A 22,989-nucleotide genomic window follows, 5' to 3' on the forward strand; every position below is an offset into this window, starting at 1 on the left:
CAAAAGTTTTAGCAATATTATAACTCTTTTAAATGATACAAAATTTATATCAGTTCAGATATATGTCATTCATGAAAATTATTTGGAGAAAAATTTTACATTTTATATTATTCAAGATTCAAGATTTATTAGAAATATGTGATTGCAGCTTAAAAGCTGAATTGACAGATGTTCTACAATCTAAAAAAACAACAATGAAATCAACAAATAATATAACAAAACAATCAAGAAATTTACAGAAATTACAATATAAATTCAAAATAAAATGGTATTCTCAAGGAATAGTGATAATGTGATACCCTTTTCATAAACCTGTCCTCCAATTAGCCGCCTAAGAGTAATGCGGATAATTCAATAAAAATTGCGTTCACAAACTCCGAAAATAAGCCGCATTATTTTTACGAGCGCCCATCCTGAAAAAGGCGGATAATCGTCATGACAACTGGACACGCCCCCTCCGATGCGGTTGTGTTGGAAAAGGGTGACCTTGTGACCGCACCATGGCAATTATCCGCATTATTTGGAAATGCGTTCATAAACTCAAAATCTTGTCCCGATGCTGCTATTATGCGGATAATAGCAGCATCAGAGTAATGCGGATAACTCTTGTCCTCCTCCAATTTTACGACCAAATTATGCTGCTATTAGCCGCATAATTGGGTTTATGAAAGGGGTATAGGATAATATTTGAAAATCTATGAGAAGATGCACATTAACTAAACATTTGAAAGACCATCTGAGAAGGTTGAGCAGAACTTTGACAAGAAATTATAACAATAGCAAATGTTAAAAAAAAATAAGCAAAATATTGTTTGAACCTGTCTATTAGAGCGTTAGCCTTGTGCTAACATGGGAATGAATCCTTTCCCAGTCTGCTATTTTATTTTGAATTGTAGCATATAGTGAGTGGTCACAACCATCTCAATTTTAATTAGTGCTGGAGCTAAGTCTGAACACAACAATTGAACTTGAAAAGCAATTGACCCCATGATTCAAACTATACCCCAGATGATTATGTTGAATTACCTTGACCAGTAAAATTTAAAGAAAAAAAAAATCAAAAGCATGTTTATTCTCAAGGTATGGTTAAGAGATTATATGAAAAAGATATTTGTCATTATTTAGTTTTCAGTTTTCTGTATGAACACACCCATTTGGAGTGTGTTCAGTAGCCCTTTGAGACATCCATCATCAGCCATCATTTCATTGGTTTCCTTTCCAGCAGGTCTCGCTTCAAGACGGTGACATCATCCTTTTTCTATTCTGGTCCTAAACCACATTCTTTTTTTAATAATTCCATTCTTCAAGGAGTGGGGGCAACTGTCAAGTTGAAGGGGAAATGCTCTCACCACAAAGAACTCTCGACCCATTGTATGAAACAGGAAGAACATTGCCATGTATGGGTGCATTAATATTCATACCTCAGTTTCATGACTTGCATTTTATTGCAAGATTATGAAATGTTAATAAGCTTGACAAAATAAATATTTAGTTTTTCAAAAATGATCAAGAATTCCAATGATAAAAATGAAAATTTCTGATAATTATTTGCAACATTATTTACTGCTTGACATTAAGTAAAAATACTGAATAATCATTACTTGGTATACAATTACATGAAGTGCAAGATGTTTCCACTGTATAATTTACTTTTCTTTTCTTGAAATGTTTAACAATTCCAACTGTTTATCAACTGGAGATTGTGCGTTGAATTATCCGTGTGAGATAGATTTTCACAAATCTGTCCAATTATTGTATGAAAAAATGGTTATGTTTGATCCTCATGATTTTTAAGGCGAAAATTGTCAGAGCAATTAAGAGACATGACGTGAAGATTGATATGTCTTATTACTCGTAACTTTAATTTTTAAATAATATACTTTTGCATGATTTTTTTTGACAGAAACTGGTTTTATGATGATATAAATAATAAACAAGTCAATATCTCTTAAAAGATTATAAGATCATTCAACATGATGATGTGTGCATGCCGGACACACTTGTCTCTGTATTTGACTGTCTTGATCTTGCTTCATTGTCGCTATCAGTTAATGTAGAACTACTCAAGAATCTCCGTAGGAATCTGGACGGTTCTGGTATGCGAGAAAACTCACAGCGCACCATGCATCCAAAGACAATCTTGAAGTTTGGATGTTTTAAAGCGTAGATGATGGGATTCAGACAACTATCAAAGACGAGAACCAGAGCCAAATAGGATGACACGTGTGAGATTAGACCTGGACTTTTGACGAAAGTTGTTGCAAAGAGGAGGATGGTGTAGGGCAGGACGCACATGAAGAATCCGCAGATTACATACAATAGGTTCTTTGTGATTGTGATGTCAAGTCTTGTTGGTTTGTGCACTTTCTTTTGTCCTGGTTCCTTTTTAGCAGGTGGAACCTTTTCTGTTTCGGAAGACTTGTTTGGTGATGGCTCTGATGGGGATAGCTTCGCTTTGCTTGCTGTTGCCATGGTGTTCCGAACATGCTCCCTGACATGTCTGTAAATGAATGTGTAACTCATGACAATCAACATGAAAGACATCATTGAAAGAATACCAGCTAGAATCTGGTAAACATAAGCTATTGGATGCATGAAGTCCCATGCACATAGTCTGGAGTTGATATCAAAACCTAGTTTCCCATGACCTGCGGCTTGGGGTACGACCAATGTTACTATAGGGTACATCCAAGAGAGAATGACCATCAGGGCCATCTTGGATGGTGTGTATATCCGTCTGTAATCCTTCCGAGATCTAGTGATTAAGATGTATCGGTTGATTGCGATTAGGGCCAGGGTCAACACACTGCAGCTAACTGCAGTCACCACGATTGACCCCGCGATGGCGCAGATGACAGGATGCAGTGGCCAGCCTTTCGGGCCAAGCAACCCAACGGCCTGGAAAGGCTGGACAATGGAGACCAATAAATCTGTCACACTCAGGCTGATGATGAAGACGTTCGTAGCGGTCTGGAGCTTCCTGGATAAGAGAACGGCTGCCATCACAAAGAGATTTCCAACGATACCCACCATACCGATGATGCAGTAGAGAATAGCCAAAAAAGCACGTTCTGCATAATTGTTAATGCCATGTATATGACTCCCATCGTCCCAGGCAGGTGGGTTCGTCAAATAAGAATCTGTGGCCATTGTTCAGTTCAAAGCTATCCTTCCCTCTGATCCATTGGCAATTAAGATAAATCTTTTAAGGGCTGTAAAATAAAAAAAATTATTATTCTCAACCAACTGAATAAAATAGATAGTTCATAAGTTTCAAAATAATAAAATACAATTGTGAATTTGAAAAAAAATGCAAATATGGAGAAAAGCCTATACTGAAAATTAATTATTGGCAGAGACCTTGAATAATTTGCATTGTGAAGATGTGTTTTTCTGTCTGGAAGTTTCATTAACAAAATCACAACTGTTATGGGCATTTACACTTTAAAAACTGAGGCAAGGCCAAGTTTTGCTCCAGGTAATCAGAGATAAGATTTGAAAACCAGGGGCCATGTGTGTCTGGCTGCCAGAATGCATGGCGATAAACACACATTCGTAATTGACTTCATTAGGAGTGAGGAAACTTCCGCTTAGATTCAGACTCTTGCTATGCTGTAGGGAGGAGCATTTATAAATTGATTTTCATTCCTTCCTTCAGTTTTATCTTACAAGTAATTACTTTTAGCCTTGATATTTCTCCTCTGACTCTTTCCCTCTCTCTGTCTCTGTCTCTCAAATTATTCAGTGTCTGTCATTTTGTTGTTACTCTCCCCCCTCTTTTCCATGTATACAATTACAACAGCCCCCTATTTCTTCACTCCCTTTCCCCATATTGCATGCCTATTTTCTTTTTTAAAATGTATAACAAAATGGAATATAATCCTTATTTGTGAGTGACAAAATTGTTTGTGGCTATTCCCAAAGAATGGTACTAACTGTTGTTAATGTCAGATATTTTTTTCCACTTTTATCCCCTTATATATTCACTTTATTACAGTTTTCCTCTATCCAATTTTTTCCCATGTCTATAACATTCCCCAATGTTTTTCTTAACCTTTCTCTGTAAAAGCTTAATTTCCATTGTTGTATTTTTAGTTTACCTCTCTCAGTCTCATCTACTTCATTATACCGCCACTTGTCCTCTTTCCCCTTTTTGTCCCACCCCTTTCAGTATTCATTTTTTTTCTTTATAGCTGTCTTCACCATTTTACCATTCATTGCCTCTTTTCTTCTTTTGCTTCCCCTCATAATCCATTCCTTCAAACATTGCTCCCTTCATTATAATCCCCCATCTCCCCCCCCCCTCGTCTCTCTATTTTTCTTACTCTTTTCCCTTTCTCATTTTTCTTCTATTTTCCCATTCCTATATATCCTTCTCTCTCCCCCACTCCCTCCCTCTTCTTTCCAGTGTCTTACATGTATTTGATATTCAACTCCTTTCTCTTCAAATCCTGTCTTTTATTTCCTTCATCTTCTGAGCATCCTCTGCTTCTTTGATACCCATCCCTCTTTCCCTCTATTTCATTCCTCCATCTCATGATTAAAGTGATTGAGTAATTGAATAAAGGATGTATCTGAAGCAAGGGAATTAAGAGATACAGGTAGACATTGTCTGTACCCTTTATATCCCAGTGGAGGAAAGGGCAATGAGAGCACCTTCCTTCCAATCCCTTCCCATTGAAATTCAGAATTACTTATTGACAGATGGATCCCTATTACATGGACAATTCCTCCTGATTTCTATACCATCAACATCAATCAGTGAACAATGGAGGCCTGGCTAAATGTCTGGGTCTTTTTATCACATATATTGTGATTCTAGTTGATTCCATAAAAAAATCATATTAGAAATATTCCGTTTGCCAGTGGAATCATAATCTGGATTATAACTCATTTAAAGGTAAAAGAAAGTAGTTGCTACAAACAATTACTTCAAGAGAAAGTCTTTTAAATCAAGGTTATTAATTGTCACCATATTTAGATCTGGTACATTAATGTTAAGTAATCTTTCAAAAGTCATGAAATCTTAGCTCAAAACTGATAATTATGATTATCATTAACACAGAAAAGCATATGTGGGACAGTGTACTATTGTTGCTTTGAAAAATAACCAACATTCGATGAAATTCTGTGCTTATTTTTGCTAATTTCGAAGCAATTATGTATGTTTTCTTCCAGAGCCACTTGGCACATATTTTTATTTTTACATACAAACACATGGATTGTAATTTTATTGGATTCTGTTCGAACTCATTTCGAGATCATTACCACTACTGGTATTTATCTTTAACCAACAATTATTAATAAGGTTTTTTTGTAAATCATGTTGAGTTGATGCTCAAAGAATTTCATTGTGACTTTATTGATAAATTATCAGTCAATAGTAAATACCAAGTAATGAAAGGCATCTGAAGTAATAAAAAAAGTTTTTTATTGAAAACCCCAACAAAGTTGAATGTATAACATTGAATAAAAATGAGAGAATTCCGGTAGTGTAAAAATCATTCAACAAAGGTTTCTTCTATAGCACAAATTCATGAATGGGATGAACTTTACAAGAGATGACATTGGAAGGTGCGGTTGATCCCCTAATTGATCTTGGGGGAACTTGAAGGAGAAAGAACATTGTCAATTGGCAGAGGATGTCATACTACAAGGTCACAATACTAAAATATATTGTTTTTAGTAAGTGATTAATTATATCAATGGGAAGTTTGAGGTAAAATTGCGATAGATCATCTGTTAAAAAAATTCTTGGGGGGGGGGGGGGGGGATGGATGGTTTATTAGTACAGTAAGTGGAAGGATATTTAGACAATTGTTTTTATTGCAAGTTGACCCCATAGCCCCATTAGACGTGAAATACAAATCATAGTTAATTCAAACAATACAAGATTGACCATACAAATAGAAATCAATATGACTTTCAACTCAATTTATCCTGAGCACATTGAATGTTTTTTATTCCACTGTGAATAGACTTGAGCCTTCACAAGGTGATGTCTTCAGATTTTGAACAGTGGATAACAGAAATGAAAAAAATGAATCTCGACAGAAATTTGTGGGGAAAAAAAGGGCAAAGGTTTTATCTGACCTTGTGAAAAAAGTAAAGTTGAATTTGAAAAAGGTGTCATGTACATCTGTAAATATCTGGATGTAATTTCATTAGAGCTAAACTGATTTTATTTTTTGGCTAGATGGTGAGGAGACAAATTCAACTATTCCTGACTTTCATCATGTTTACAATGTTTTCATGGAGATTTTGGAAAAGTTTCTCTTTTTCTGTCAGAATATATATTGTTAGTTAAATAATGTTGTTACATGCTTTTCACACTACACAGATTTTCCTTATCTCTGGGAAATCGATGGGGCGGGGGGGGGGGGGGGGGGGGTCTTAGCCCTACCAATTTCCCATGTTAAGCTCAGCCCACTTCGGTTTCTCACACTATATTTTAGCAAAGTGGGCTAGCACAGTAAATAGTACGGTACTATCTGGCCCTGCAAAAAAACAGGGTTAGCAGGCTTATTGGTGGTGCTAAGAGATGCAGTGTGAAACAAAACCAGGCTAAAGAAAAGTGGGGGCTAAGCATTAGCCAATCATATAAGTCAAAATTGCACGTTAATCTGTGTGGCAAAATCATCAATATTCATGAGCTGTGCGATAGTCCAGGGTTTAGGTGCTAACCCCAGCTAAGCAAATAGTATGATATTAAGAAAGACAGTATGAAACCAAAAAAGATAGTATGGGGCTAAGAATAGTCCAGGGTAAAGGATAGTATGGGATTAAGGAATTGCAGTGTGAAAAGCATATTAGTGACCCATTTAAAAAAATAATATGTAGATATTTACTATGCAGTTGGATTTTAGAAGAGTATAGGCCGACACATATTTTTGTATGGGGGGGGGGGGATATGAAGTAAAATGTGAATAATCATAGTTGAATAGATAAAACAGTGATATTAGTTGAATTAATGGTCAAAATAGAAAGTGAAGTCACTTATATCCCATAAAATGTATTTTGTACTAGATGTCAATTACAAAAGCAAACATGAAAAATAACTCTATGGAACAATGAATGAAAATACTAATCACAATCTTAATGAAGGTTGATTTAATTAATAAAAAAAGGACACTTCAAAATGGGAATGATATGCAAATTTTGTTATAACATGCAATGGGATATATTTATTTTTAATGAATATTACTAACCTGCAAATTTAAGAGATTCCAATTTCTTCAGATAAAAATCCAACACATTATATCTTCAGAACTTTTCCAAAGTATGGCAAATGCTCCAAAACACAAAGCAGAATAATGTCCAAGAGAGGGTTTCTTGATTCAACATGTTACCCCTCCCACCGCAGAGCATCGTCTGGACTGCAAGCAAGCATCGGTGTCCCAAGCCCCTCCAAAATATAGAAGTGCAATAGGAAGTCACCTGCTTGAAGGGTGCACTATAAATGTAGCGACCAATTTGGCTTGGTCGGTAGCTGTGCTGCTAGGTTGATGACAGGACTGCAGATCTCAGTTTCTTCCACACTAAAAAAAAGTTTTCCTAGTCTTGCACTCAGACCCTGCTGTGTGTTACTGTTTTGGTTTGATCAAATGGAACAACTGTGGTTTAGGAATGTTGATTCCTTTCATTGTTATCAGTTCCCTATTTTATAAGATTTACTTTTATAGTAACCTTGCCATCCAGTGGTAACTACCATTGTAACAATGCTCAATAGTCAATCAAAATATCATGCTTAAAGATATATCTCCATGTTACTTTTATATTCCAGTCGTGTGTAAAGTTGTTCATTAAGTCATGCGTAACTTTAAAATCCTCTTCATGGAATACCACCCGGGTAGTGTTTTGTGCAAAGTAAGTAGTGATGTTTTGATAGAAATTCTGATGTTATAGTGCTCCACAAATAGACAGATTATGTATTTAAGTGACAATTGTTACTCTCACCCGATTTTGCTTTCCTTTAAACACAGTCTGCTCTATGCTTTTTTCAATCTTTCCAAACACAAACATAAAAAATTAAGGTTTTTATATGTGCCTTAAAATAAGAAAAAAAACTTTACTTTGATGATAAATTGCGTGAATAGTTGAATGATCTTCTGCAGACACTTTATTTTGAATTGGGTTGTTAATCTGTGATTCTCCCTTGAATACATTACTTTTGCCCTATTGTATACCTGCCAAAAAAAAAGAGAAGGGACTTGAAAGATATTGTTTTTGCTCATTAATGTAAATTCATTATTTACAGAGTGATCACTTCCTTATTAAGGGTTCAATAAATTCACAAGTAGGCCTATACCAACTATTTCAAGAGCCAAAAAATGAAACAGAGAACACTTGTAATGAACTGTTATACAAGCAAAGAATTAAACAAGTGTTTACTTTTTATTTTGGTTTCATACATTTCATCAGGATACGTTTATAGTTTTTAAAAGGAAAACAAGCAGCAAGAATTTCACTGTTTTATCTAATCGTTTCCAACTGTTTTTGACATATTTTAAAGTCAGATCTGTTTTGGAATGAACAGAGTTTTTAGTCCGATCGAGAGACTTATGGCTGACATTTTTTTTTAATGAAACAAAAGAAGTATAGTTGTAATTTATTTTAGTCTGCAACACTGATCTCAATTTGGCTTTGTAATAGATGGACTGTCTACTTTGTAGCCAGGTGTATTGCATGAATAGAGAAGGGTAATGATTATCTTCCATGATGCAAGGCAGTTTGTGGCAGTTATTCAAAGTTGAAGTGGCTGTTATGTGTACACAAAATAATGTTGTTACAATTTTTTGTTTGGTATTCTTTAATTGATTGGCTCCTTAAATAGAAATTTTGAAGGAAGTTACTCGTCGATCTGGCGCTGCACGGTGGCTGCCGGGCCCACGATCAATTGGGCAAAGCAGATTTTTGGAGTATTTCATTTCATGTCTATTTCGAACAATAAATCATGGATTTTCATTTTCAAATTATGAAAGCATACTTTCTTTATTATCTCCAAGTTTAAACCATATTGATGAGAGTGAAAAATCTTTGATTTTGTTATGTTTGTGCCATTTATTTTTGTTATCAAATAATCCTCCTTCAGATAGTTATTTTGTAAGGGGAAGTAATGGAAATTATTATTTTTTAATCTGATCTGATCTTTAGAGTAAATTCTCAATGGGAGTGAAATGTTAATACACAAAATGTTGTGTTATTTTTTTACACAGTTTACACTTAAAAATGGGTATATAAATGACAGGAATTCGGAAGTGGTAAAAAAAAATTATATCGCATTTTAGATATACATCATAAATTACTATCTTTACTTATTGCCAAAGTGTTATTTTCTGTTGAAACCAAACTGAACATGAGAGTCAATTATGGTTTAGAATATGGTGAGCAGGAAGTGATTGTGACATGTATATTGGCAATTAATGTAATTAATGTGTAATAAAGTACCAGTGACTCTCAAAACTACTCATATTTTGTTTTCTGTTCATTGTTATGATGGAGAGTGCATTTAATTAAATAGTTATATGTTGATATACTCTGGGTTAGAGCTGCTATAGGCTTGAGAGTGCCTGGTAGGTATTGTTGTGAGAAGAGGGGAAGCTAGTGATTATTTCTCTGTCAGTTTAAGAGATTAAAGAAGTTCATGACTGAATCATAATACATTGATCAGGGATGTTGTCACACATTCACAGAGCAGTCAAACAATAAGTAACATTATAGGGTGAAAATTGAATATTTCAGCCATTCCAGGCAATACAAACAAAACACGAAGCGTGTGACATCATCAACTCTTTCATTTGCATATTACATATTACCATCTTTTGAGGATATGTAAACTATAATAAAATGCTACATTCCTACCCACTTGTAGAAAAATTGATTTCTCCTTTATTAATTTTTCATGTTTATGCTGGGTTATACTCAGATTTAAGGGCATCCATGTCCAAGTGACAATATTGCTGAACATATCAAATTGATTGAAAAATCCTCAAGTTGTCATGTTATTCTTTGAATTTTATTCTTAATCACATATACATCACCATTTTTAAAACCAAGGGTCATCCTTTCTAAATGAACAATTGTACCCTTTAGGTGCAGAAAGGTATAAGTGAATATTAAAAAGCAGAGAAATTACAAGAGATAAGGGCAGTCTGAGGTCAGGCCAGCTCAATTACTAAGTAAATGGACCATAAATAGACGGTTATCGATCTGAAACAGTAAAAATATTTATTTTGATTTGATTGTCATCAAATATGAAGTGCTATCTTTTCCTTCCTTGAGTACCCCCCTTCATTTGTCCACCAGACTGTTATTATCCCAATCACTATTCATACTACCACTCTCCTGGTATTCTCTATTCCCTGTTTCTGCCTTGTTCCTATGTGCCTTGTTCTTTGACCTTGTTCTCAGTATACTTTCTTGAACTGGTTTCCCTGTAAACCAGTTTAGGAAACTAGTTTGGAAGAACACTTTGCCAGCATTCTCACCAACATCTCCTGAAATGGTTTTCAGCACCACTTCAATTTAAGTGCTCTTGTTGCTATAGGAATGCTCTCAGCGGGGTCAAATGTTTCACGCAAAATTTGAAACCGCAGTGTGGGCATTGTACAAATCTTCCAAAATGTTCTAAGATTGCTCCCAAAGAACAGTTGTGTTATCTATCACCTATGCTTAAACTAGTTTAACGAGGCAAAGCAGTTGAAAAACCATATGGTGAGGTGGTTTTCCAAACCTGTTTGGAAGAGCGCTTCCGAGACCGCTTCTAACGTTCCCATTACACATTAAAGGTAACTGGTTCCAGGAAACTAGTTTTAGGACAGTAATGAGAATGGGGTCATGGTGTCATGTCTGATCCTGGATGATCTTTTGCACCATCTTAATTTGTTGGAGAAATATTTTGGCACAGATCTTGCTCTGATGATCTTAATATCATATTGTCTTTAAATGCCAAGCCACTTTGTTGTAAAGAATGAATGAATATATACTTTCTGGTTTTCATCATCTAGTGGGTAATAAGAAATGGCAAAATTGATATTATGATTATGATCTGGCCTGGAGGACTAGTTGAGCTTATTTTTCTTTTTAAGATAATAAAACGAGAGACAAAAACCGTTGTACCTATCAGAAGATTTCACTCTGAAAGGGCCATGGGATTGGCTGGTAGAATTGCCTGTTTGGCTAGATTGATCATGTACAAACGAGGTCTTTGTACCAGGTCTATAAACAAATCCGACAGGAACCTTCATAGCATTGTGAATAATTTAAGCAGACATTATATATGTCCATGATAGAAAATTCATGACACGAGCATATTTTTTAGGATTCTTTTGGTAGGCGTAGCCAACTGTTCTGTTACACATACTGGTAAATAGCCAATTCGTCTGTTGAAACTCTTCCACTCATCACATGATCTAACTTCATTTAGTCTAATGCCATTCTGTCCATCAAAAATTCGTCTTACAATCATTTGGTCCAATAACCATTTAGTCCAATCATCACTTTGTCTAATTACCAGTTCATTTATGACCATTTCGTCTCTTAATCAGTTGGTCTAATACCCACGTTAGTTTCATTCATTTCGCCCAATTAACACTTGGTCCAATTAGATCACATGGTATATGGACTAACTGGCGATTTGATCAACTGGTTATTAGGTGAAATGGTGAGTGGATGAAATGGCAATTAGATCATGTTGATAGTGGACAAACTTATGGTAGACTAAATGATAATAGACAAGCTGGTAATTGGACAAATTTGCATTAGACCAATAGGAAATTAATCCACACATCTACGTATTGCATAACTGTATTATTTGTTGCTTTTTTAAAATAGTTAACATCCATCTTGTTTAAAACTCTCAGGTATTATTGGCTTATACTTTGACAAAATATATCATGCCTCTCATTTAGTTATAAGCAATTATTACGTGTGATACAGAAAATGTTAGCAGATAATCAAATATACTTAACTCGCTAACTTTCAATCCTGTGCATCTCTATGCAGTGTATACACAAAACCAAGATTTCTATACGTTAAGTGTATGTGCGCACCATGCATGATGGGCGACTGCAATATAACAATTTACGTCACAATCGCTTAGCAAGAGTTACTTCACTAATACCCCTTTCATAAACCCAATTAAAATGAATTAGGCGGCTAATAGCAGCATAATTTGGTCGTAAAATTGGAGGAGAACAAGAGTTATCCGCATTACTCTGATGCTGCTATTATCCGCATAATAGCGGCATCGGGATAAGATTTTGAGTTTATGAACGCATTTCCAAATAATGCGGATAATTGCCATGGTGCGGTCACAAGGTCACCCTTTTCCAACACAACCGCATCGGAGGGGGCGTGTCCAGTTGTCATGGCGATTATCCGCCTTTTTCAGGACGGGCGCTCGTAAAAATAATGCGGCTTAGTTTATGAACGCAATTTTTATTGAATTATCCGCATTACTCTTAGGTGGCTAATTGGAGGATAGGTTTATGAAAAGGGTACTTCACTAAGTTTGTGAATAATCTGAAATCAGAAGGAGTGATAAGCAAACAGGCATATCCATAGTTCCAAATAATAGCTTGAAGTACACTTTGTACAGCCTTAGGTAATAATAATAGTATTGACAGGCTCATCTTTCAGGAAACATCAAATATGTTGCCCTTAAAAGAACCATATTGCCCTTGTCTAAAGATTCGGACCTTCCCCTCAAGGCCAGTCAATATTACGTAATTATTCTGTTAATACATCCCTATACCAGCTCTGATTGATGGGGATTTATAGAGATGAAAATTCTTGAATGAGACTAAGAGGAGACATGTGAAAGGATTGTGTGGTGGTCCTCTCCCTTTTCCTGTGAAAGTTTTGGCAAATTTTGTTGTCTGAAGTATGTGCCAAGTCAACTCCCAATGCGCCATATGAATCAGAAAGCCGCAAGCTTGATGAGTTTGATATTCTTATTATTAGGTTTGGCTTTGATATTCCTATTATCAGGTTATAACCTCTAGGAGCTTTCATTCTTATTTCTTCTTTTGTCTTTTTTCTTCCTTTAGATAATCAAAGTAAATTGAATTGAACCTTAAACTATGAATATTAATCAATTTTCATTTTTAGAAAATCTTTACATTTGAAGTAAAAATTGGGGGTCAGTTCTGATGAAGCCACATGTTAGATGTTGTGAAATGCAAATTGGGGGAAGTTATGAATCGATGCAGAGGTTCAAGGCATAAGCTCTGGTCACATCTTTTAGATGGTGACAGTGAAGGTAGGTTCCCCAATACCTATGTGCCGCACCAAATTGAAAAAATGGGGGGCTCTGGAACTAAATCTTAGAAGTTCATGGTGGGCGCACTGGAACGAGAACCCACAAATTTGAGGGTTTCTTGAACGGGTAAAAATGAAAATTTCTATAGCTGTGTGAATTAGTGATGCTCTTGAACAGAAATGTAGGCTGAAAATGGGGGTCTTAGCTGTGGCATATACATATCATACATTTATACTAAATGCTACCCGCCCCATGGGTCCCAGATGCAAATAATCATTAAAAAAAGTTAAAACACCATGGCAACACAGATACTTGAATGGTTCTTATTCTATTATCCCCTTTACCCTTGTTTTACTTAATATTGGTTGCCCATCACAGGAAAATGATGCATAAAGTGAATAAAAGATATGAAACTTCTGATCATCATCATAATATATTTAGCTTGAGGCTTGTGAATTCAATGGATTATGAAGTGATGAAAGAGCAGCTAGATTTCATATAATGCAATAAGTCAAGATCAAATATTGCTTACAACTCAGAATAGAGTTATGACAGGTTTCAATTTCTATTGTTTTTATGTTCTTGTACTGTCTAAAAAAAGAAACTGAATATCATCAATCATAACTAAATCACAAATATAATTTACGAAAGATTCTCTTCTTTCATTTTATATAATGCATATGTTTCCTCATTCATAAGTGGGTAAAAAGGACGAAAGGATATAAAAAAAAATCATTTTGCAGATAGTATATGGATTTCAAAATGGAAATCGCATGTCTCTTAATTCTCTATAATATGATTCCTAAATCAAAGTAAATCACAGAGGAATAACAAGTTTATGTTTCTTTTAAGGGCCAGTGTACCCTTGGCGACACAATTTTTATTGTCTTGCCCACCAGAGGTGAAGGCGAGACTTAAGGATCCAAATGTCGTCGTCCGTCCGTCACAAACCTAATGACACATAACTCCACAACCGTAAGTCGCTTTTCAACCAAACTTGGATGGTAGATGGTCTTGGGGGACCTATATGTTATGCTGCACTCGGAGGACACATGGTAAGGTCAAAGGTCATTTTCAGGTCAACGTTAAAGTTTACATGCAAGACTATTATGACACCTAACTCTTCAACCATAAGTCGCTTTTCAACCAAACTTGGATGGTAGATGGACTTGGGGGACCTGCATGTTATGCTGCAGTCGGAGGTCACATGATGAAGTCAAAGGTCATTTTTAAGTCAATGTTAAAGTTTACATGCAAGACTCTCTTATGATACCTAACTCCGCAACCGTAAGTGACTTTTCAACCAAACTTGGATGGTAGATGGACTTGGGGGACCTGCATGTTATGCTGCAGTCGGAGGTCACATGATGAAGTCAAAGGTCATTTTTAAGTCAATGTTAAAGTTTACATGCAAGACTCTCTTATGATACCTAACTCCGCAACCGTAAGTGACTTTTCAACCAAACTTGGATGGTAGATGGACTTTGGGGAACTGCATGTTATGCTGCAGTCGGAGGTCACATGGTAAGGTCAAAGGTCGTTTTCAGCTCAACATTAAAGTTTATTTGCAAGGCTCTTATGACAAGTGTTATCATCCCAGTCATTTCACAATGAAGTTTCGGTACAATTCTGTTGCGTGCCCTCGCAAATCACGATATTTCTGGTCATTTTCACAAGTGGGCAAGACACAAAATCACTCTTGCCTTGTTTGAATAAAAAGAGAAAAAATTAACAATCCCATCAAAATACAACATTTTTTGGGCAAGGTGTTACACTATTTCTGGAGGATATACCTAGTTCATAAATTAGTGTTATATTTCCTCCTTAAAAAGAATTACCACAATTGTCATAGATATGACACAGCAGCATTAATCCTTTCTTCTTATCTGTATGCTTATCTGTCATAATGTCATCTATCATCTCTCATCATCTGGTTATAACAATGTATCTGTTTCTGTATGAAAATTCCATATATACACTCTTATCACTTCATTATATCTCAAGGGGCTGCCCACCCCTTTGACGTTGACCATGCATCTTTCCCTACACAATCCTTGAAAACCTTCAACACACTCACTTATTCCCTATTGTCTAAGATACTCAATTAGTCATTGCCAGTGACAAGTACAAAGCAGATGTCTAAGCCTTCGTCACAACAATTGCTGCTAGTAAACCCTAAGTAGTCTCGATGGTCACTTCCCACACCCACCCTTTCATCCCGCTCATTTCTTGGGCCTTTCCTCAGAACTAGAAACACTCATCCTCTACTTCCAGTTTGCTCTGAGGGCACATCTGCAAAACAGATTCTTCATCAAGATGAAGTTGAGTTCTCTAGAAGACTCTGAATTGCATTTTCCAAGCTTTACTGAACTGTGCTGTTTACACACATAAAAATTTCCTTAACCCCATTCTATCAACTTTATGTGGAGCTAAATTGCCATTTAGCTCCACCTTTTGCTTACACAGCATTTTTGCAAAGTGGGGTTAAGATTGCTAGTGTAAAAAGAACCCCCGGAAAGAACCCTCCCCCCAAGGAAAGGACTTTGCTTGATTTATGCCCTAGCCTAGTGCAACGGAGTCAGACATAAGCACTCATGAATGGCTACCACTAGTAAGGGATTTCTGAATTATGTTTGAAGTATGCATTTCCTTAGGTGGGTTCGATAAAATATTTGGCTTTATTTGAAAAGAAATATATTTAGTACGGGGTTGAGGATAGTACAAGGTTGGCCATAGTCTGGGGTTAAGAAAATCCCATGTAAAAAGCGTACCAAGTTGAAACATTGCTCTTACACTGTAAATTAAGGCCTTGAACTTGATTTAAAAATTGTAATGAGTTGATGACCAGCTGAGACTGAGGTGTAAAGTTGAAAGTTTTAAGGTTATTAAAATGTAATGTACCAGTGCAGTATTTTTTTAAAAAGCATTCTAGACACAAGAATGTATATGTGTTGGGGTTACACATTGCTGAAGGTTCTTGAACTGCAGGTCATGAAGATCTAGCATCACAGTAATTTGGTCATAGACCTCTTTACATCTATCTGAATTGTACAAAAATTCTAATTTGCGTTGAATTTATTGCCATTCCTGTGTTTTGTTCAAGTGATTTTATTTTCAGGTAAGCATGTGAGCAACTAAAATTTAGACATTTAGTTGTACAGAGGGTCACATAAGACAAGGAGCAAGCTGATTATGAAAATCAATATCTTTAAGATATCATTAAGGTTCAAGAAACAAACTTGGGAATGTCTGCATTTGATGACTACTTTAAGATCTTGCACTTAGTTTCTCCCAGGTTTCCCCACCAGGGAATAAGACCTTGTCAAAGATCATGGTATGATGAAGGTGAAAGGATGCACAATGAAAGATCAAGCTCTAAAGTTTTGCCGCAAGCGAGCAACAGGGGAAGGGATTGCCCTGTCGTGAGAGCTCTCCCCTTGTTACGCGCCATTGTCCGTTTCCTGTTCGCGTTCAGGGATTGAAATTCAAACCTGACAGGGTTCCGAAAAACATGTGGTCCATGTTTGTGGCTCAGCCCGCACTATTGATGCAGCATGCCATGATTATATTTGCTCTTTCTCTCCTAAAATTATCACTCATTATTCATGCTTCCAAAGCTGATATCAGTCACTTGCCTCAAATTTTAGGAAGAACTGTGATCTGTACAGGTACCCTACCAATATAGATTGCTTTGTTCGGCTCAAGATAAATATCAATGACTTGTATAATCAGAAGAATATGTTTTAGTCAGAGAATTTCCTTCATATTTGTGTTGTGAAGGCCTAGTGGCATCCATCGTGGGCTGTCCATGCACGGTGACTTTAGGGGACAGGGTCTGAACTACATATGACCTTTTCCTTGTCTCATCAATAACGAGAGTGGTGATTCCGGGGGTGATTCCCAAAGAAACAAAAAATCTATTTAAGATCCATTGTAGTACTGCCATTGCTTGAAACTATTAGTCCATTTTTTTATCATGTCTCTCTACAGTGCATATCAAAAAAAAGTTTACACTTTGAAAAAATCCTGTAAAATTATACATTTGTAATATCCTGAAGATTTTTCCACATTTTAACATTGGTACAGATCCATTAAAGCAAATGATGATATAACTGTCGAAAAATATTTCCGCTTGAGTGAGCACCACTTACTTTAGAAAAGTTAGTGAAAAATGGTTTGCGCAGAATTTTCAAATAGTTATGCGAATAAAAGTAGACCTTAATCATGAAGAACATCGGGAAGTTAGCTAAGAAAATTTATTTGAAGATACCTTCTACCTTGTTTGACATGTTTCCTTGCCCAAAACACTTCGAAGAATGCATTGCGCCCCACCCCACTCCCCCACACACCGAGGCCATCGTGGCGATATTTGCTTTACACGGACCTGTGATTTACATGGAATGGCTTAAGCTTGATTTTCATTTTGTTAATCATTGCTGAGCTTGGGAAAAGTGTGGAGAAAGTATTAAATGAAGAATGAAATGTAAACCCACTTTCAATGATAAAGAATTAATGAAAAAATGCTGGAGATATTTGATATAAACTTTTGTTCAGACTCAGTTATGTCCTCAGATCCAGCTGGCACAAATAGGGCAAAGGTTGTGGTTACTAAGTATTGAAATTTTAATTTGGGTGGCAAAATTGTTACAAAATGCTTGAATTTATCTATTTTATTTCAATTGACTAAAAGTGCAAGGGAAATGTATGATAAATCTTTCATAGGATAAGTTTGATTTCGCCCTTTCCCCTTGACATAGCATGAAAACGAGCATTTCTGCGAGCTTTACAGAAATGGACAGTGCTCACTCAAGTGTAACATTCTGACAAAACTTTTACTTTCATTGGATATATGAGACCCAAACCCAAGATTATATGTGAAAAAATTACCCACATGTTATATATGTTTTAATTTCCAGGGCTTTTTTTTGATACGCACTGTAGAGAGGCATACTTTCTTTATTTAACAGTGCTCTATCTAAAGTGTTAATTCTTAGGGTTTTTTACTTGCATTTCCCTTGATAGACAAATGTCAGAAATTATGAAAACTGGAAAGTGTTAATAACTTGCCATGATAGATTATCAATCGATTTGCATTGACCTCCGTTTCAAGTTAAAGATTGCTACTACACATTATAATCCATTTGAAAATCAGGTGAATCAAGAAAAAAATCAAACACCAGAATGGCGTATTAAAGAAAATAACATTTATGACTAGATCATATTCCAAGTGAAATACCTTATCTTCAGCTTTTTGTTCAGTTCCAGACGTGTCATATGACAATATTTGGGGGTAAACAGCATTAACGGATGTCTGATGATGTAAAGGGGGTGACTGATATCCTTTTCCCCCTAACATTTCTGATCATCCGGAAGGGTTTCGATGTATCTAATTTTATCTTCAGAACTACGATTAAGAGTGAATTTTTCAGATAGACAATGACATCTATGATCATGCGCTAATCCTGAGGGAGGATAATGAAGGTGTTACCTATCACACCCTTAAGCTCTTTAGCAGGAATCATCTTCCTCTTCAAGATTATGAGCAATGTTTCTGGTTTTGCCTCCTCTTGCAGTGTTCACACTATTGTCCTAGAGGAGAGGAGATCTGGGTGCAGGGCACCTTGGACCTGTCACTTGAACAGTCTTGGATTCGGTGAAGAGAGCAATCTTCAGTGCAAAGGGATAAAGCACAGCTGTTTTCATTTTCATTAATGTGTAAAAACACAAAATATTATGCATGTTCGATGTATAATCCAGAGAGCGTGTTACAATGCCCTATGATCCCTGACATAACGGGTGCTTTTGGATTTGTATGCACCGTAAATGATTGCTAAAAGTGACATCATTTCAAGGCATGATGACTCTATCACATTCTCTCCCTCATCCACTTACAAATTAGGTGGTTTCAGACCGCCTCGAAGTTCGTCAGTTCCAGGTATTCTCTGATCGGGAAATTTACCCCGATCAGAAAATACCAGGTATTTTGGTAATGTGAAAGCAAACTACGCGTAATATCCCCGAAAGAAAATACCCGCTAAATAGTAGGTACTTGGTGAAATTACGAGAACTTTCGCTGGGATTTTCCAAGGTCGCAGGTATTTTGGCGATGTGAAAGCAAATTACGGGAACTTTTAGCCCAGCGTGTCATTGGGCGCGGCGGCGTGGGTGGCTGCTGGGCTGGTGATTTTGAATCTCGTGCCTTGCCTGCTTATCAGACCATACTGCGCATGCTCGTAACTTCTGGAACTTATCCCGAAATGGTATGTTTCAGGGCGGTGTGAATGCAGGAATAATTTATGGGTATTCTTTAGCCCAAAAAAGTTCTCGTAATTTAACGGGGATTCTTGTGATCGAGGCGGTTTGAAACCACCTATTGAGAATGTTTAACCAAGGTTTTTATCTTTATCAACAAGACATGCATGATCAGTAATTTGACATGGATGTGATTCTAATCTACACATATGTTATCTGTAACAGTGTATTGAGTCTGTCATAAAAAGATAAGATCGGGAGAGAATGTTCTATTTCTTCGGACATAAGTCTGAGCTGGGGGTTACCTTTTGACCAGATACGACACAACAAAATCAGCAACAAGGCTCTGCACCAATTCTATGACCAGACATGGTGATACATATTGCTCTACTTAATTAATGCATGATAATTTACATTACACAGAACAAATCCATAGTTTCATGTGGGTTAACCCATTACATCATACTTTGCAGACTTATTATAAAGATGTCTCAGTATTCCTAGGTGACTTCTTCACCAGAGAATAAAGTCTTTGCCAAGTTCTGCTGTAATTAAATATACCAACACCAAAGCACCTGGATAGTCTTGGAATATTTTTAGAAGTCTGTTTGGTGGAACATGATACTCTTTGATTCTTCAGATAGAGGAGAGGGTCTTCTGTTTTCTGGCTGTATGAGTGTTTTGAAGTTCTTATTCATTCTGTGTCATGTTTGTTCTTCCTTCCTTGGAAAGTTGACTCCCAGTCCATCTTTTCGTGTTCTTTCCCTCTCTGTTATTGTTTTACCTAAGTAGTTCTATTCTGTTTATCTGTAATGTTCTGATGCAGCTTTTTGCTTTCATGACTTTTCGTGGTAGTTATTTGTACATCTCTTTTTTTCTTCTCTCTTTTATATGTAAAACTCTTTGAGTTTCAGTTCCATTTACCTGGGTTTTTTTTTTACCCCTTCCCTATAGTTATACACTTTAATTTTCATATATTTTTTGCTCGTTATTTCCTTCTTCACTGGTCCTCATCCCTACATTTTATACCTTTGTTTTGTATTGCTTTCTTTTTTTAAATTTCTTGTATGAGTACATTGGGTTCCACTTTCACTTTTTTTCAGAATTAAATCATTATTTGCTCTTTATATCTGTATGACTCCCCCCTCCCCTCTCATACCCTCCAATCTCTTCCCCTCCCCCCCTCTGCCCATCTCTTCATATCATTCTTTCTCTCCCCCTCTCTCTCTCATCATATCCTTTGGGAGATGCAGACTTGGCATGATGAGCAAAAGGAAGGAAAATCAATGTCATCACAGAAGGAATATTGTTCGAGTCCTAATAATCACATCCTCATCATTTTCACATCTATTTTTTTTGTTTCAGATTAAGAAAAAATTGGGGGGGGGGGGGCTTCGTATTCATCTGCTGATAACAAGAATACTATACCTATATACAAAAAAATTTATAAATAACATTTTACAAAAGCAATTCTATTGATTATCCTTTCTTTTATCAGAAGTTTCTAGTATCTCTCCAGTAATGCAGTATAGTTACCCTGGGTGTAGCAAAAACACACTCTGAGAAAAAAAAAAATCCTTCCAGGTCCGCATATATTTCACACCGGTTGAGTATTGCAAAATATATTATTTTTATATGCTGGAAGAGGCAATTAGCAGTAATAGTGAGGGTTTTTTTAATGAATGATGATGCAATAGATCTTCCAAATTACTGCTCAAGAAATAATTCATTTTATTTCATTCTATTACATTAGTAACACATTTTCTTTACAAAAATCAGGACAGTCACATTCAAGCCAGAAGCCTGTTTAACAAGGGAGCCCTGCTGTAAAAACAATTCACATTTCAGTCATACATTCATAATTACAACATATACTTAATTAAGAATATACAACTAAAAGAAAATAGAAGAAAAATTAGAGATGGGGAAAAAATCATATGAAAATATGGTGTAAGATTTAATTACTTATTTTCCTCTAAATGACTTTAAAAGTTTTCTCTAAGTTATTTATTAAAATATCAAGTATGAGTAGGTTGTTTAGCTTGCGCTTTATCTTTTTTCAAGCAGTCATCGTGTGCAGTAAAATTGAGAGAAAGTCTTTAAAGTCAGTCATTGTAGATGTAAGCAAGCCAATGTTCTGAAAGGATTTATACTACACAAAAAAATTGAAACAAACAAAAAGTAAAATCTGCAATGCGAATGCACTTACTTGCGCATGTAAAACCCAGACTTCAGTGACCACCTTCAAGGGCAACCTTAAAACATACCTGTATCAATGTGTTTTTGACAGACATCGACTTATTGTTCAAACATGTATTATGTATAATTTGTTTTTGTTGATGTGTTCTGAAGCGCCTTGAGCATCTAATCAAGATGGAAAGTGCGCTATACAAGTCTTATGCATCATTATTATTACTATTTTGTGTTGTAATGTACCTCAGAGAAAATACTTTTTTGCGATTAATTCCTTTTTATCAAATTGCTAATTACTAAACAATCCACTATTTTCGTTTTCTTAATTCAATTCTTTATACCTTAATGGTCAAGTTGTTGCATTCTGTAAGAGTTCTAGTTACCACTACTAGATTTTATCTTTAATTTGAATTTCAAAGGACTTTATTAGACAATTGAATCATCCTGCTTTGATAATAGCAAAATGTCACAATCTGCATTTTTTTTTCATGTAGTAATGATAAATTATAAAATCAGGAGTCTGTCTCCATTTCTACTTAAATTGAGGGAAATGGAGGTTAATGCTATGAAAATGTCAGTTACATACTTGGCATTCGGTTTGATATATTCATCATGTGCTCTCAGTCTGTCACTGTGGTCTTATGATTTATTCCCCCATCTTCTTTCCTTTTCCATTCTCATCTCTATATGAATGTTTGTGTGTGTGTGCGTGGGTGTGTGTGTGTGTGTATCATCCTTAATTCTCTCTTTCAGTGTTCCTACCCCCTCCCTCCTATGTTGCATCATCAAAAAAAAAAACACCATTTTCCATTCAGTTCTATGCCATGTTTGTTCAATTTTTCTATTCTTCCCTTTAAAAAAAAAAGTTTCAGGTTTATAATTTCTTCATTTTCTTCATTAAAAAAAATCAAATTTACAAGAGATGCACATATAGAATGATACAAATAGTAATGAAATGTATAGTTACAAAATAGTTGAAAGAAAATAATTTTCTGTACATATTATGAAATTATAGGAGAGGTAAAATGGTTGAGACCTTTTCAAAAACAAGTCTTTATTACTTTTTCACTCCATTCTATTTCCCTCTCTTTATATCTACTTACTCTTTATCATCTTTTCTAATTTTTCTCTTCACCGATTTTTTCTGAGGTCTAGATAGTTCAGGAGAGTGTTTCTCGATTTCTACTGCCAAATTTGCTCTGAACCAATCAGATGCAAGGATTTCAGAAGCTTATAACAAATAGTCAATGGATATCACTAAAGATTTCTTTCATGAAATACCC

General features: G+C 35.8%; 1 protein-coding gene across 1 annotated transcript; it reads right to left on the reverse strand.

The window, feature by feature from the left end:
- Positions 1 to 622: 622 nt before the first annotated feature.
- LOC121409034 (G-protein coupled receptor moody-like) lies at positions 623 to 8,044 on the reverse strand. The gene is made up of 2 exons (XM_041600819.1): positions 7,209 to 8,044; positions 623 to 3,212 (listed from the first exon to the last, which is right to left on the reverse strand). The coding sequence occupies exon 2, from the start codon at positions 3,148 to 3,150 to the stop codon at positions 1,969 to 1,971; it is 1,182 nt and encodes a 393-aa protein (XP_041456753.1). The 5' UTR covers positions 3,151 to 3,212; positions 7,209 to 8,044; the 3' UTR covers positions 623 to 1,968.
- Positions 8,045 to 22,989: the final 14,945 nt, after the last annotated feature.

Source organism: Lytechinus variegatus, chromosome 2, assembly GCF_018143015.1.
Source record: "Lytechinus variegatus isolate NC3 chromosome 2, Lvar_3.0, whole genome shotgun sequence".
In the NCBI taxonomy this organism is placed as follows: Eukaryota; Metazoa; Echinodermata; class Echinoidea; order Temnopleuroida; family Toxopneustidae; genus Lytechinus; species Lytechinus variegatus.

Coding starts and splice junctions, on each gene's coding strand:
- LOC121409034 (XM_041600819.1), bottom strand. CDS start 3,150: ATGGCCACAGATTCTTATTTGACGAACCCACCTGCCTGGGACGATGGG.